Consider the following 14,850-nt stretch of genomic DNA (forward strand, 5'->3'; position numbering starts at 1 on the left):
CCCTTGAAATAATTGTTGATACTATTGGTTACCTGTAATTATGTGATAACCATTTTTTTGTCCAATTTGTTATACCAATTAATTAATTGCTTGTAATTTATTTTTATTACTTGTCTTTATGATTTTAGGCGAGAGTAATAATTAGAATTAAAGACAAAATATATGTTTTTCGCAAATTAGTGGTTTTCGCGTTTATTAACCACCGTTTATAAACGCGTTTATACACCACATAATTAGGTAGTTAATATTAGCCTACCTGTTTGTTAATTTTGTACAATAATTGGAAAAACGAGTCGAACCCAACCATGAATGGTTCGATACAAACTTCTTTTGTATTTGTAATATTTGTAGGCGAAATAATTCCGAAGAATATATTTTACGAGAAAACCCTTTTATCTTTAACTTTTTTAGTATTTTTATTTGTAAAAATTTCAAATACCTATTCAGAATTAAAGTGATAGAGTCCTGTGATTTTCTCAAAAAATACTTAGAGAATTCGGTTATTTCTTTATTTAAAACATTCTGTATTTTTTCTTGCTTTTACACATGTAGGACGTGAAAACCGATTTATTTCAATATAATATGTGTGTAATTCTTATACTTTAGAAAAAGGCAGCATTTATTATTACTGGACTAACGGGACGGAAGTACTTCATTACATTTCATTTTCAAAATATAATATTACAATACATTTATTTAAATGAATAATATTTTGAAATAAATATTTAAAGGTGAATTTACACGCAAGTTAGTAAGAATGGATGGATGCTTATTACTCTTTTACGCAAAAACTCTCAAACAAATTGAGATGAAATTTGGCAAAGAGATAGTATATGAGCTGGAATAACACACAGAATACTGGTTATTGTAGCAAAGGAGCCCAACGCAGACAGAGCCGCGGATAAAAGCTTGTAGGTATAAATATTAATTTCTTATGTAAGAATTAATATCATAAAAAATAATAATAAATATTATGTGTTCATTAGTATACAAGGACGACTACATGAGCATTTAAACTTAGAAAAACATAAAAAATATTCAATTTTTACGATCGTTTCGTTTTTAGATGCAATTAAAATAACCTCAAGAGCACTTGGCGATAGTAATAAAAACGTCTTAGTCTCCATTCATATAGCGCTACTCAAAAACCATTACTAAAGTGATTTAGCACGATAGGTCTTATTGTTCGTTTTTTCAAGGCGACATTACCAATTTACACTGTTGTGCGTGCATACAAATGATGTACAAATCGATTCATATAGCTAATAGATAACATTTATATGTACTACACAGAATAGACTATCATCGACCTATTTTTTTCCACTGCTAAGCGAGGTCCCCTTTGAGAAATATGTTAATAACTTACATAAATCTAACCATTGTGTTATCGCTTAAGAAACTGTGAAAGATATAAGTAGAATATATTTTAATTTTAATAAGTTTTACGAAAGGAACGCAAAAAGTTCGCGTGAGGCATGAAATGTAAATAAATAAACGGTAGAGACTGACGACAACTTACGATAGAAGTCAGTTTATTTGATCGTTTGGAAATGCCCTAAGATTTTCGCACACCGAGAAATGACGTCAATGAGTTTTTCTTGATTGATTGGTTAACGGAACAAATAATGACGTAATGGAACGACGGCTTCTTATAAGTTATTGATTGGGGTTAATGCCATCGAGGCCTTCATTCATAAGAAAATTTAATGTCAACCTATCTTGAAAAAATAATATTTTTGTTTGATCAGTTTGGGGAATTCCGTGTCACATATTGATTCAATTACGTAATATGTAGGTACTCGAAGCTTGCAGGTATTACCTTTTAGTTATGTGTTTTACAAAAGATGTTTAATCTTCTTTATTGACTTTTCATTTTCACTTAACATATTTTCATTAATATAGAATGGTTAATATAGTCTTTATAACAGATTTTTCTTTAACTTACTTTGTTAGTTCGCACTTACGTGTGTATTTTACGTATATCAGTTTAAATTGAATTGCACTAAATTTTGTCCCTAACCTTGCAATTGAATTTTAAACTAGTTATAATAAACGATTGAGTTGAAATTTTGTATACCTACATATTTGCTTCGTATAACATGTATGATTAGTTTGGCGTCGTCGTTTTTAACCCAATGTGGCGACGCACCCAGGCGGCAGATCAATTATTTTTTATACACTTTATTTTATTATTTATTAATAATCCCATGATTTGGATTTAAACACATTCATAAATACATCGGAGTGAAAATACTCGAAACATTGGAACATTTTGGACGAAAATAGGCATTATATCGTACATACGGTTGACCTCTTAGAGTAAAAGGTCATACCAAATTAATTAATTGGTCTTGAATATAATGACATATGTACGAAAGTGAATTAATTTAGTCCGTCTAAACCAGGTGTAGCCAACTTTATTGTAGTTACTGTACTAAGACCTATCATTTACTTGATAATAGTATTAATCATAAGCAATCTATCTATTCTTTACATTTTTTTGTTTTCGAGGACGTACCCAGTGCTGTGGTAGTGTTACAAGGGGTTATGTAGGATTTTTATCCCACTAAAACACCGGTAAACAAAGCATGGACAGATTAATTATTAATAACGTGCATAATTAGAGTGTTCGATGTAACAATTGCAAAAATTCGTTTCCACCTTAGAAATTTTGCAAAAAAGTCAAGCTCAAATACTTTTCTAACATTTGTAAATCTGGAAATAATTTTCGAAATAAAAAGATCGGTAAATTTTTTAATTGACTTCAAAAAGGAGGTGGTTATCAGTTCGGCCGGTATGTTTTTTTTTTTTTCTATGTATGTACACGAATTACTCCGCCGTTAGTGGACCGATTTTATTAATTCTTTTTTTATTGTGTAGAGACGAGCTGGAAATTGGTCCCGTCATAGATTAGTAAAGATTACTCACTCCTAACAAGAAAATGTACCCAGTTTTGAGAATTGAAATAGTTGCGTAAAAAAGTTTTGCCACGTCTCCGTGCTAAAATGTCCCTAAAATATTTGAAATAATTATTTATTTATTATCTAAATTACGCAGTATTAGTAATTTATTCGTAAATTTTCTCTAAAAATGTTTTTATTTGTCAAGAATTCAAAAAAAGAACTTACTAGAATAAGCCGTTTGTGGCTTCATTTAAGTACAAGGCGGGGATGTATCTTTACTAATCTATGGGTCCCATTTAAATATGGTTATCAATCAATGGGTTCCGGAGAAAATGAGAGGAACTCGTCCACCCATGTAAATATAATAGCCATAACTTCGCCGTTTATGAACCTATTTTAATGCCTTTAATTTAGTGTGTGGACAATGGCTACAAGTTGGTCCCATTTAAATATGATGGGGATCAGAGTGGGTTGTGGAGACAAAATATATAACTCCTCAACCGATGGGTATAATTGAGTTTTGTTTGAAGATATTTGGTGTAGGTTCTAATGAAATTGCAAAACCAGTTTATCATTGACTATTTAAGGGTCTGATAATGTGGCTTGGAGTCAAAATATGTAACTCCTCAACCGCTGGGAATAATTGAGTTGTGTTTGAAGATATTTGGTGTAGGTTCTAATGAAATTGCAAAGGCAGTTCATCATTGACTATTTAGTTAGGTTAGGTTGGAACATATAAGACAATATAAAACTAAGCGAGCGGGCGGTTCCAATCAATGTAAATTCAGACCTTACCTTAATTCATGATCACGTCTATACAATTTTATATTGTATTAATATAAATGTTATTATGTCATCACTAGAAAGGGTGAAAAAAAAAATTTAACAAAAAATACAACCGACTTCTATGTCACTACAAAGTAAAAAATAATTGAAATAAATGTTGGTTTAGTACATATTTCTGAAGTCGGCGCTCAATATATTTCGTTGGATAACGATGTAAACAGCGTGTCTAATATGAGCGCCGACTTCAGAAATATGTACTGAACCAACATTTATTTCAATTATTTTTTACTTTGTAGTGACATAGAAGTCGGTTGTATTTTTTGTTAAAAAAATTTTAAAAATGTATTTTGTTTAAATCACTAAAATATTTTATTTTTATTTTTCCTACGATCAACAGCACTTATTGCCGCGAACAATAGTTTAGTCACCCCTGGTTTAAAATGTATAGAAATTATTCTCATTGTACATAATTAGAATTGGGTTTTACTTTTGCAAAAAAATGCTTCTAAGTATTTTATATTCAGAGGTTAAAGGTTACCATGCTGTAAATAATGTGTGAAATATACATATGTCCGAGGTACACATGACTGTTAAAATTTTAAAGGTCATTGAACTCTTGTTGTTCAGCTCTGCAGGCACCTCCGTCACACTCATATTTTTTATAATACCTAACAGTGTTAATCGCGATATTCTGACGCGTAGAAAGGGATATGGTTAGGTATACGAAACGTTCTAACTTAGTCCTTGTTGGTAACACATCTGTGGCTAACCTCAAGTAATACTCTAATCTCATCTGTGTTTGATTACAGAGTTCTGTTACATCAGATTCATGTGTTTTAAAAAAATCTTGGCTGTGCGGACGACGATACCTTACAACTTTGTGACCTGTACCCAGTACCCAGTGGGGTAGTAATATCTTATTATATCAAAATTATTATTTACGCCGAAAAATCCTTTTTATAGAGAAATCTAAAGACCGCAATATACTCGTTTCCCTCGAAAATATTTACTCCAAGGAACTCACTGTCATTAAGGACTTCCGTTTATACTCTGGTTTAAGTTTAACATATTGTTGTATCTAGCGGGTTTATAAAAATACATAAATTAAACTGAGGATATGTACTCTCAGAATAAAAAGTGTTTAAAACGGTCATAGTCCACCAAGCTGACCAAATGCTATTTGAAACACAATACTTTTAATTTTTTATAATATACTATATACGTATCGAAAATATGAATATTACATATTTTTCGAGTTTTTTTCTTAAGTATCAGTATTAATCTTACGTATCCTCACGATGTTTGTCTTCATTCAATTTCAAAAAGACATAATTAATTTCTATTAGAGACATAACTTTAAAAATTAAACGGATTTGAACCCTGGACTCTACAATGAGATGAAATTCCTCAGAATTTCTTAATAGCAGGCTATCACTATTTAATATAATTGACAGCTTAAATTAATTAAAAAATCGCGCAACTCTTATGCCTTAAGGAAAACATGTTATTATGCAGGTATCCGCCCCATAACTTCCGAGATCCTTGGTTATCTGATAAAATTGTAGTACAAAGTGTAATGTAAGTGACGTAGAAAATATAACGATAAGTAATAAACCTTTAACTATAAATAAAACAGCGCCTCGCAGATTTTATAGAACCGATCAACAAAGTTAAGCAATATTAGATGCAAGTGTTGGATGGGTCACTATTAGAAGCCTAACATGCTAAAGTTTCGGTCTTGGGTAATCTATGATTACCTTTTTTGTTACTGCTACTGTGAAGAGGAATCCAGAATCTTTTTTTTTATATTTGAACCTGATGATAAAGCAGACGTGCAATGCATCGCCGGCTTTGAAGGAGAGCTCTTTATGCACCTTTTTGAAGAGCCCCATGTCATAGCGCTCCGGGAATACCTCGGGAGGAAGTTCATTCCACATCTTGCATGTCCGTGGCAATAAAGCCTGTGCAAACCGAACCGTCTCCAACGGAACGCAACTTTAGTCCGCTGAACGCGTTGCCCCTTCGGACTATGCCCAATGAGCACAAAGCTCAACATATCGTCTGGTGTTTACGATGGTACGCGACCACTCATACCGCAGTCCTTCCCATGGTCGCTTGCTAGACGGTTCGATCTCCTACTCTTACTCGAACTCCGGATTATACTATAACCTACATTATATGATATGTTTGTATTAGTTAAAACTTGTCAGAGGCCTTTTGATAATTTGCTTCCAAATCTATATTTAGGAATCGAAAATGTAATGGTTTCAATCAATTAATCATCTTATTTACCTAATAATTTGGATGGATGAAATTATGTTCTATCGTTAATGTTTTGAAATTTATATTAAACCAACAACCACGGTTTGCCTTTGATGTTTAATTTCAATTATCTAATATTGTGTATTTAAGCTTATTGGTAAATATTAACTCCATGATGATACTGAAATATGTGACTGATATTAAATATCAAGTAAGCTATAGAATTAGGAAACCATCAATTCCATTCTATTAATTCAATTTTAATAATAAGTTTAATATAAGGATCTTAGCGATATTTGCACAGGCTATTTTGTTCTGAAATGGCATATCTATGTCCTTTTCTATGTAAGTGTCCATGACATATTGGACTGGACTGTACAAAACACTATGCAAAGCATTGTAATAGCAATTTGAATAAGTACCTAATTGAATAAGTTCTCGTTGATGGGCGCATATGGTAAGACAGCGGCCTAGATCCTTACGCGGGTACAAACCCGTGTGACAAGAAAAGAAAGCTCTTAATATAGCATAGTCCGCGCCAAACTTCTAGTCCGCTCTGAAGTTGTTGCGCGCTGGTGTTGTCAAAGAGCCAATGCGGTCGAACACAACTACAAGCATATATTCCGTAACAACAGTAAGGATACACTTACGCAGCTATGTACCCGTGGGCGACAGCGAGCAGCGGACGGGTGCCGGGGGGGGGGAGGGAGGGTCCCGTGCTGTCTTCGTCCCGGTAATATCTACAATGTTGTGTCACTACTCGTTTCTATATTCAGAGCGGACTAGTAATTTGGCGCGGACTCTACTGTAGAGTTTATGTTTATATTTGAGCATGACACGAATGTCATGCTCACATGACTGAATCACACAGTGATGTGAATCACAGTGATCTTAGTGTGGGGTGATGATTGCAAATACTTAATAAGTATGCGAAAAAGTATAAAAACAATAACAATAAATAATATTTTATTACTTTTTACGAAACTTTAATCTTAACGGAACAACATATCTTTCTATACAACCATCTCATAATAATTGTGATTACAAATAATGCAACACTTAAACTAAGCAACAAAATCGAGACTAACTTTAGTTCGTAATACTCTACCCAGGACATATTAGCGGCTGGTGTTCGAAGGTGTTTTCCTCCACCGTGCCGTAGTACATGCTCTATCCACCAGATGGCGCGCTCAAGAGGACGTTGGGGTTGGTCATACATTAACGTGCGAAGCTTCACCAAATTTTCACGATAACTATGAAGAAAAAAATTAAAGGAACAATTAAACAAACCACCTCTTCTTGATCTTGGAAACATGTGTTAAGTAATAAAAACCAACAAATACTTCCTCTAATATTAATGATAGGTGAAGGACCCTAATTTTTTTTATAATATAGGAGTAGCAGACGAGCATGCAGTCCATCTGATGGTACGTAGCTACTGCCGTCCATGGACATCTGTAATCAACCCCAGAGAGGATTAGATATTTTGTACCTATACCTGAGGTCGGCCACAGATGCGTCGCTACCTCTGAGGACTAAGCTGGAACGCCTCGGGAAAGTCTGTCTCCCTTACCACACCCTTCACACCGGAACACAGCAGCACCTAACACTGCTGTTATTAGGTAGAAATAGGTGTGGCGGTGGTAACGCCGGAGTCGAACCACAAAGGGTTCTACCACCTTCAAATAGAACAAGAGTCCTATTTTAGCGATAAAAGATGTTTCGTAATTGTCTGAATACTATGTGCGAATGCCTCATTGACGTCTTTAAACAACGATATGCCACTTCTCTAGGTCCGTAGATAACAGATGCATTGAAACTACATCAGCACCATCTTGAATGATTGCATATTAATGTTTCTGCCTCACTTAGTAACTTACACTTTATTTAAATAATGGAATCCAAAATGGTTGCTATTGTATGTGGCTTACCGATAGCGATACAAATTCACTACATGCATAACCCCAGAAGTTTTTCTCTGTCTTAGGTGCCACGGGTGGACACTCACAAAGAAGATTACATGAAAACCCAGATCTAGAACAGCTATCTAAATTCATCATTTAAATATCTGCCTATTCCACAATTGAACTCATTATAAAGACTTTCATGTATATTTGCCTTTCATTAGTCTTCGTGCATTCCGTCTTACCTTTTATCCTCTATAACTGTAGTGATAGCATCTCGTAGATCTTCTTCAGTAAAAGTTTCAATGTTCAATTTCAATCCAACTTTGAAACGGACAACCTTCTCAATATTATACGGTTGATCAGCTACCAATGGAAAACCAATTATTGGCACTCCAGCAAATACAGATTCATCAATTGATTGCACTCCGCCTTGCGTTATAAACAATTTGACTTTTGGATGCCCTGAAATAATAGAATGCTATATGATTTTAATTGTCTCTTTTATGTAAAAGATTAATAAAATTACTATTATGCGTTTTATTATCGTCGTCTTTAGTCCAATTATTATTGATTTAATACCTATTGAATTGTTTAATAATTATCACTGATTTAATTAGTTAAACACTTGTTGAGAATTATTATTGTCTCTTCTTTAAATTAAATGGATTTAGTTCATAGTCTACCATATTGACCAAGCTAGGATTTGTAAATTTCACTATTAAGAATTTTATTGTGTTTTATTTTTTGTCACATTTTTCTTTATCGTTTACGAGGATTAGATACCTTGGTCAACCCATTGTTGTCCCACTGGTGGACAAACATTTATTCTCAGAGGGGCTTAAGCAGTAGTCCACTAGCTAGATTGGTAGGTTGGACGAGATTGGTAGCCGTCACTCGCCCTTGCTAACGTTTATGTAAAGGACTATCAGGCATTTACTGTTACGAAAAATATTTACCTTCACTGTTTAAGCGCGTGATATTTAATTTCTAACACACATATAAATTAAAATAACTGGCTGAGTGCGAGTCGAATTCGTACACGTGGAACCCTACGTGCGTACTGACAATATTTTTTTTTTTTAGTATGCGTTTGTTATCACAGTAGCAACAAAAGTAAATGCGTTGTGAAAATTTGAAATGTACATATTATGACTCAGTAGAGAAAACGAAAAACAGCAGTTTCTGGCTTAGTAATAAGGTTCCGTCTTGGTACGGAACCCTACAAATGAGAGGAGCGTGCATGATTTTCGAACTTTGGACTTTCTGATTTAGAGGTCAAGTCTCATAACAGTATGCTATTATTGATTTGTTTATAATCCGGATCACCGAAACACAACTGAAGGCCGTAATACATGCATAATTATCATCTTATATGTATATAAAATTCTCGAATCACAGTGTTAGTTACCGAACTCCTCCGAAACGGCTTTATCGATTTTCACCAAATTTTATATGCATACCCAGTGAAATATGAAATGAAATGAAATATATTTATTTTGTACCTATAGGCCAATGGCGGCCGAAAGCCAACACTATCTATTTTTCATACCCCTAAGTGATAAGGGTTCTTCACCCTTAATGTTTTTATTTATATGGCAACACAACGTTTGCTGGGTCAGCTAGTATTTATATAAGGCAACGATGTAATTGAAAGTCAAGGTTACGTTTCCATTAAGATTACTTGTCATGAATAATAAGCATTAATTCAACTGCTTCAGTTAACATTTTTAATTACTTACTAATACTGTTTTGTGCACTAATATACTTATTATACGTACTTAGTATTGTAAATGTTATGATTTGAATAACTTGGTGTTATTATGTATTTACTTAGAATTAAATTTTAATGAATATTTACACAATATTTAAAAAAATTACCAGAGCATGAAGTACATGTTTAAATATACATATATGTTTATTTACTTTGAAACGATTGTTTAATTTAACAGTATTCTTTTATTGATATTTGACATCTGATATTTGATATTCGTTGTTGATGGCATTGTATCAGACAAAGAAGCAACATAACTCAGATAGTCGCCTCTTACATAAGTCAGGCGGCATGTCAAAGTCAAAAATATTTTGTTCATAGTACATTTTTACAGAAGTCTTTTAAACGTCAATATATCTACGTATCTACCGTCACTTCGCATAGACATTCCATTGAAACAACACTTCCCGCTAGAAATAGATGTCCCCGTTCGAATTCCTGGTTCATCTCATCTATATTTATCTTTCTTATATTCTGTTTAGTATTTTTTTATAATATAGGAGTAGTAGATGAGCATGCAGTCCACCTGATGGTAAGTGACATTCGTAATCAACCCAGATAGGATTAGATATTCCTACCTGAGGTCAGCCACAGATATGCCGCGACCCCTGAGGACTAAGCTGGAACGATAAGTATGTCTCCCTTACCACACCCTTCAAACCAGAACGCAGCTGTTATGAGGTATAAACAGGTGTGGCGGTGGTGCCGCCGACTCAGAAAGGGTTCTACCACCTCCAAGCCTCCACAGATTTATCCAGGTAGACTACTTTATACTAATTGGCTTGCAAATCGTGTCATGATACGCATAATACTTGCTTGGCAAGTATGAAACAATTATCATGCAATACATGCAAGTGACATGGTTTTGACTGATAAAATAAGTAAATCGCCATCGTCAACACATTAGTATTATGACTCACGATGTTTTCCTTCACCGTTTTAGCAAGTGATAATTAATTTGTAATACGCATATATCTTTGAAAAATCAGAGGTGCGTGCCTGGGATTTGAACCTTGGACCCCTCGGTAAGGAGCCTTATTCTTAACCACTAGGCTCTCACTGCATTATGTATAAAATTATTTTATATGTATAAAATTTATCACTAATCCAAAGACTTCGTCATCTTTTAGACTTACTCAGCAAATCCGATTGTGGCAACCATTTAGATATTCTAATATTATCTGTTATTCCGGGAAATTCATCCAGATCCCATTTCCATAAGACATCATATGGCAATTTTGATAAAACATTAATAAATTTTTGCCTCTTCTCAGCACTCATCGTGTACATTTTAACGTTTGTTCCGAAGCTTAGGTATATTACTCCGTTCTTAGATGAGTTCAAATATGACTCAAGGCCCTGTAAGTTAACGAATTTATAAGGAAACAATTTCAAACAAGGAAACAATTCACATAGTCAATACACGGTTTTGAGGTCAATATTCTATTAGCTTCATATAATATTTGTAGTTCCACCAGCGTTTTGTTTTTTCATACGAATTAAATAACCATTTATTTCATGTTGTGGTAAGTGGTCTTCCATGAATATCTGTTATCAACTACAAATAGGATTGAGACAATATCTTAGATCCATTACAGATGCGTTACTATTTAGGGACTATGTTATTATTATGTTACTTTCTTTTAAACTAGAGTAAGATGAACTTGACACTATTGTTATGAGAAATAAGTATGATAGCCGCGCCATTTGATTCAAATCATAACGTATTTTATCATCTTTATGTAAAAAAGCTAGAATATGAAGGACTTACGTCTGGCAATGGTGTAGTTTTATTCGTTTGAATACCTCCAATGAACACGACGTTAGGAGGAACTGGAATGTTTTCAACCCATATAGGATGAGCGTTGAGAAGTAACAAATCAACATTATTATAGAGTTCTGCAACCGTTGGTACTCCAGGACCGAAATTTCTTCTCAGTACTTCATCATCAAATGTTTCAGTTTGCACCATTAAGAATTTTAAGAACAGTTCAATATTTAATGCTTTGACCTTCTCCCAAAGGCTAAGATTGTATATTTCTTTACGAATCATAGTGGGGTAAAGAAAAGGGTGGGTTGAAACTCCCATGGCTTTGTAATTATTCAGCGTTGCCCCAAAAGAACTAACCATTATAAGTGAAGATTTAAAAATATGGGATAAAATCAATGCAGGTCTAACACAAGCTTCTATTAACACCAAATCATAATGCTTCTTGTTTTTATGTAACACTTCTTGTACTTTTTGATGTGATAGTTGCACTTCGAAAATATGTGTAAACATTTCAGACAACAGAATAATTTGGGATATATAGCTGGTCTGGCTACTCATTTTTAATTTTATATCTTCAAACTTTTCGTAGGATATATCATGAATATCAATTTCTGTTAAATTACTGGGCGCTCCTCCCTCAGGATACATAGGATCTGGAGTAATAACTGTAACATCATGCCCTCTTCTTACAAGTTCTGCTGTTAAAGGTCGAAAGGCGATTTGGTGACTTATTGACGGAGTTGGAAAAAACGCTAAAATTCTAGCTGCTTCCAATATTGACACTTCACTTAATATAAACGCACAAACAATGGAACTAAATTTATATAACATCCTCATTTCTGTTCTAACACATTATATAGATACTGTTTACAACAAACGACAGAACTCAACAAACAGTCGTATAACTCTGTCGCAATCAAGAGCTAATGTTGAACGAATGTTGATTTTTTCCGGGGTTATTTAAAGGTCACTGTTTTTTGGGGTTCCGTGTAAACAAATGACGTGTGCCAGACACATTATTCTTTGACTTCAAAGGTACAAGGCCACACTTCTTCCTTATGCATTATTTAATGCTGTTCTTAAGTCATTCGCTTTCATAATTTAATGTTGCTATGTTCTGCTTTAAAGAATGCTGAGATGCTTGGACGAGACGTTAGCCACTACGTTACGTATTCATCATGTGACATTAGAAGCAAAGAATATAATATGTTGCGTAAGATTCTAGAATTGTATCCAATTTGAAATACATTTTTATTTAATTATAGTGACTCTCTAAATAAAACTATGTCAATAATTACTAGTATTTTTTGTATGGACTACGGAACCGATACTAGGAATTTATTAACCGACTTCAAAATAAGAGGTTTTTCAATTTGGCAGTATATATATTATTTTTGTTTGTTCGGCGATTATCATTCATGAACATCATGATCATTTATGAACCGATTTTGATGATTTTTTGTTTTGTTTGAAAGAAGTCATTTCCAAGGTCCCATTATAAAGAAATCAGGGTCTGGTAATGGCACATCAGAGAAATCGAGGGGAACTTTCATATATTGTAGGTGACTAGTGCCTTTGTAAGCTTTTTTCATTAAGTAATTTTAATTATACATTATATTAATATAAACGTTAGTATGTCGTGACTAAAAAGAGTGAAAAAAATAACAAAAAATTACAACCGACTTCTATAAGTAAAAAATAATTCAAATAAATGTTGGTTTAGTACATATCTCTGAAGTCGGCTGTCATATTGAACACGCTGTTTACGCCGTTGTCCAACGAAATATATTGGGCGCCGACTTTAGAACTTTGTACTAAACCAACATTTATTTAAATTACTTTTTTCCTTTGTAGTGACATAGAAGTCGGTTGTATTTTTTTGTTATTTTTTTTTCTACTAATTCAATTGAACCGTTTATAATTCTAAGATACTCAATTTCTAAACTTAATAATATTAAGCGAACTATTTACATTTCCACTGCATTTTTCGGTATAAGTCATTTATATAAAAGACGTTGAAATATTGCTCTTTTTAATACGCTTTCATTAGCTTCAGACGTATGTATGTTGGTATGTTAGTATGTAACGGAATCTTTGAACATGATTTTAACCCCCTTCAAAACGTCGGATTAACTTGAAATTTGGCATACTTATTAAGGACCGATGACAATTCAATATTTTAAACATTCTGACCCGTTATCCTTACTAGGATAATCAGGATCAGCGATTTTTGTTTTCCTGAGACCCGGAAGGTCTGCGTTAAGACCAATAAAGGAATCTACCAGGCGCGCCGATCACCTAACCTAACCTGACCTGACCTGACCTGACCTGACCTGACCTGACCTGACCTGACCTGACCTGACCTCAACTTCGACGCGTCCGTTGTTAATAGCATCATGAAGCGGTGTCTCATCATCCTTATTCATTCAGCACTTCAACATCTGCACCTTCCTTTAACAAGATTTCCACTATTTCATTGTTCCCATTTCTTGCTGCCAAATGTAAAGGCATATATGATTTCAGCTCATCGTCATAGTCACAACTTATATTATTAACTCGAGCTGTAAAATTAATTAAACTACTAACAGTTTTAAAATCTCTGCAGGCAGCAGCAACACAAAGAGAAGAAATTCTAGAATTATTTTCGATATTAACATCATCATGCTGTAATATTAAATCGATGATTGGACGACGTCCTTTTGAAATGGCTAGATGTAAAGCAGTTGACCGTTTTTCTCTTGAGTATTGCCATCAGCGCCTGTTTTTAAAAGATGCTCTATCATCCTTTTTCCGTGATTACTTTTATCCAAGATAGAGGACCTGGGATATGGTATAAATTATGAAAGAAAGCAGTTAGCATTGGCAATTCGGATGTCATTCAACAAGTCCTCTGGGATTTTCACGTTAACAATAAAAATAAACACCAATGTAAAACACCGCTTCATACAGCTGTGTTAAACAATGACCCAGTATTCATTTTTGCACTGCTAAGCAAAGGTGCTGATGCTGATTCGAAAGATAAACTTGATAATACGCTACGTAATAATCGTTAAAATAATCGCTAAAATAATCACTAAAAAATGAAAAATAAATAATAGTTAAAAAAAACTAAAAAATACGCTTTTGTAAAAAATTCGACCAAAAAATGAAAAATAAATAATAGTTTAAAAAAACTAAAAAACTACACTTTTTATAGAAAATCCAGAAGTATATACTCCGTAGCAACAGTAAGGTCACACTAATGCAGATATGTCCCTGCGGGCGACAGCGGGCAACGGACGGGTGCCGGGGGGGAGAGTCCCGTGCTGTCTTCGTCCCGGTAATATCTACAATGTTGTGTCGCTACTCGTTTCTATATTCAGAGCGGACTAGTAATTTGGCGCGGACTCTACTGAAGAGTTTATGTTTATACGTGAGCATGACAAGAATGTCATGCTCACATGACTGAAT

General features: G+C 33.9%; 1 protein-coding gene across 1 annotated transcript; it reads right to left on the reverse strand.

Annotated features, from left to right (window-relative positions):
• Positions 1-6,900: 6,900 nt before the first annotated feature.
• Positions 6,901-12,285, reverse strand: LOC140754993 (UDP-glucuronosyltransferase 2B15-like). Its single transcript, XM_073090154.1, has 4 exons — positions 11,401-12,285; positions 10,766-10,988; positions 8,101-8,320; positions 6,901-7,204 (listed from the first exon to the last, which is right to left on the reverse strand). Exons 1-4 carry the CDS (start codon positions 12,235-12,237, stop codon positions 6,928-6,930), a joined length of 1,557 nt encoding a protein of 518 aa, XP_072946255.1. The 5' UTR covers positions 12,238-12,285; the 3' UTR covers positions 6,901-6,927.
• Between the last annotated feature and the right edge of the window lie 2,565 nt (positions 12,286-14,850).

This window comes from Epargyreus clarus, unplaced genomic scaffold (genome assembly GCF_041222505.1).
Source record: "Epargyreus clarus isolate Ecla_fem2 unplaced genomic scaffold, WU_Ecla_fem_2.2 ptg000032l, whole genome shotgun sequence".
NCBI lineage: Eukaryota > Metazoa > Arthropoda > Insecta > Lepidoptera > Hesperiidae > Epargyreus > Epargyreus clarus.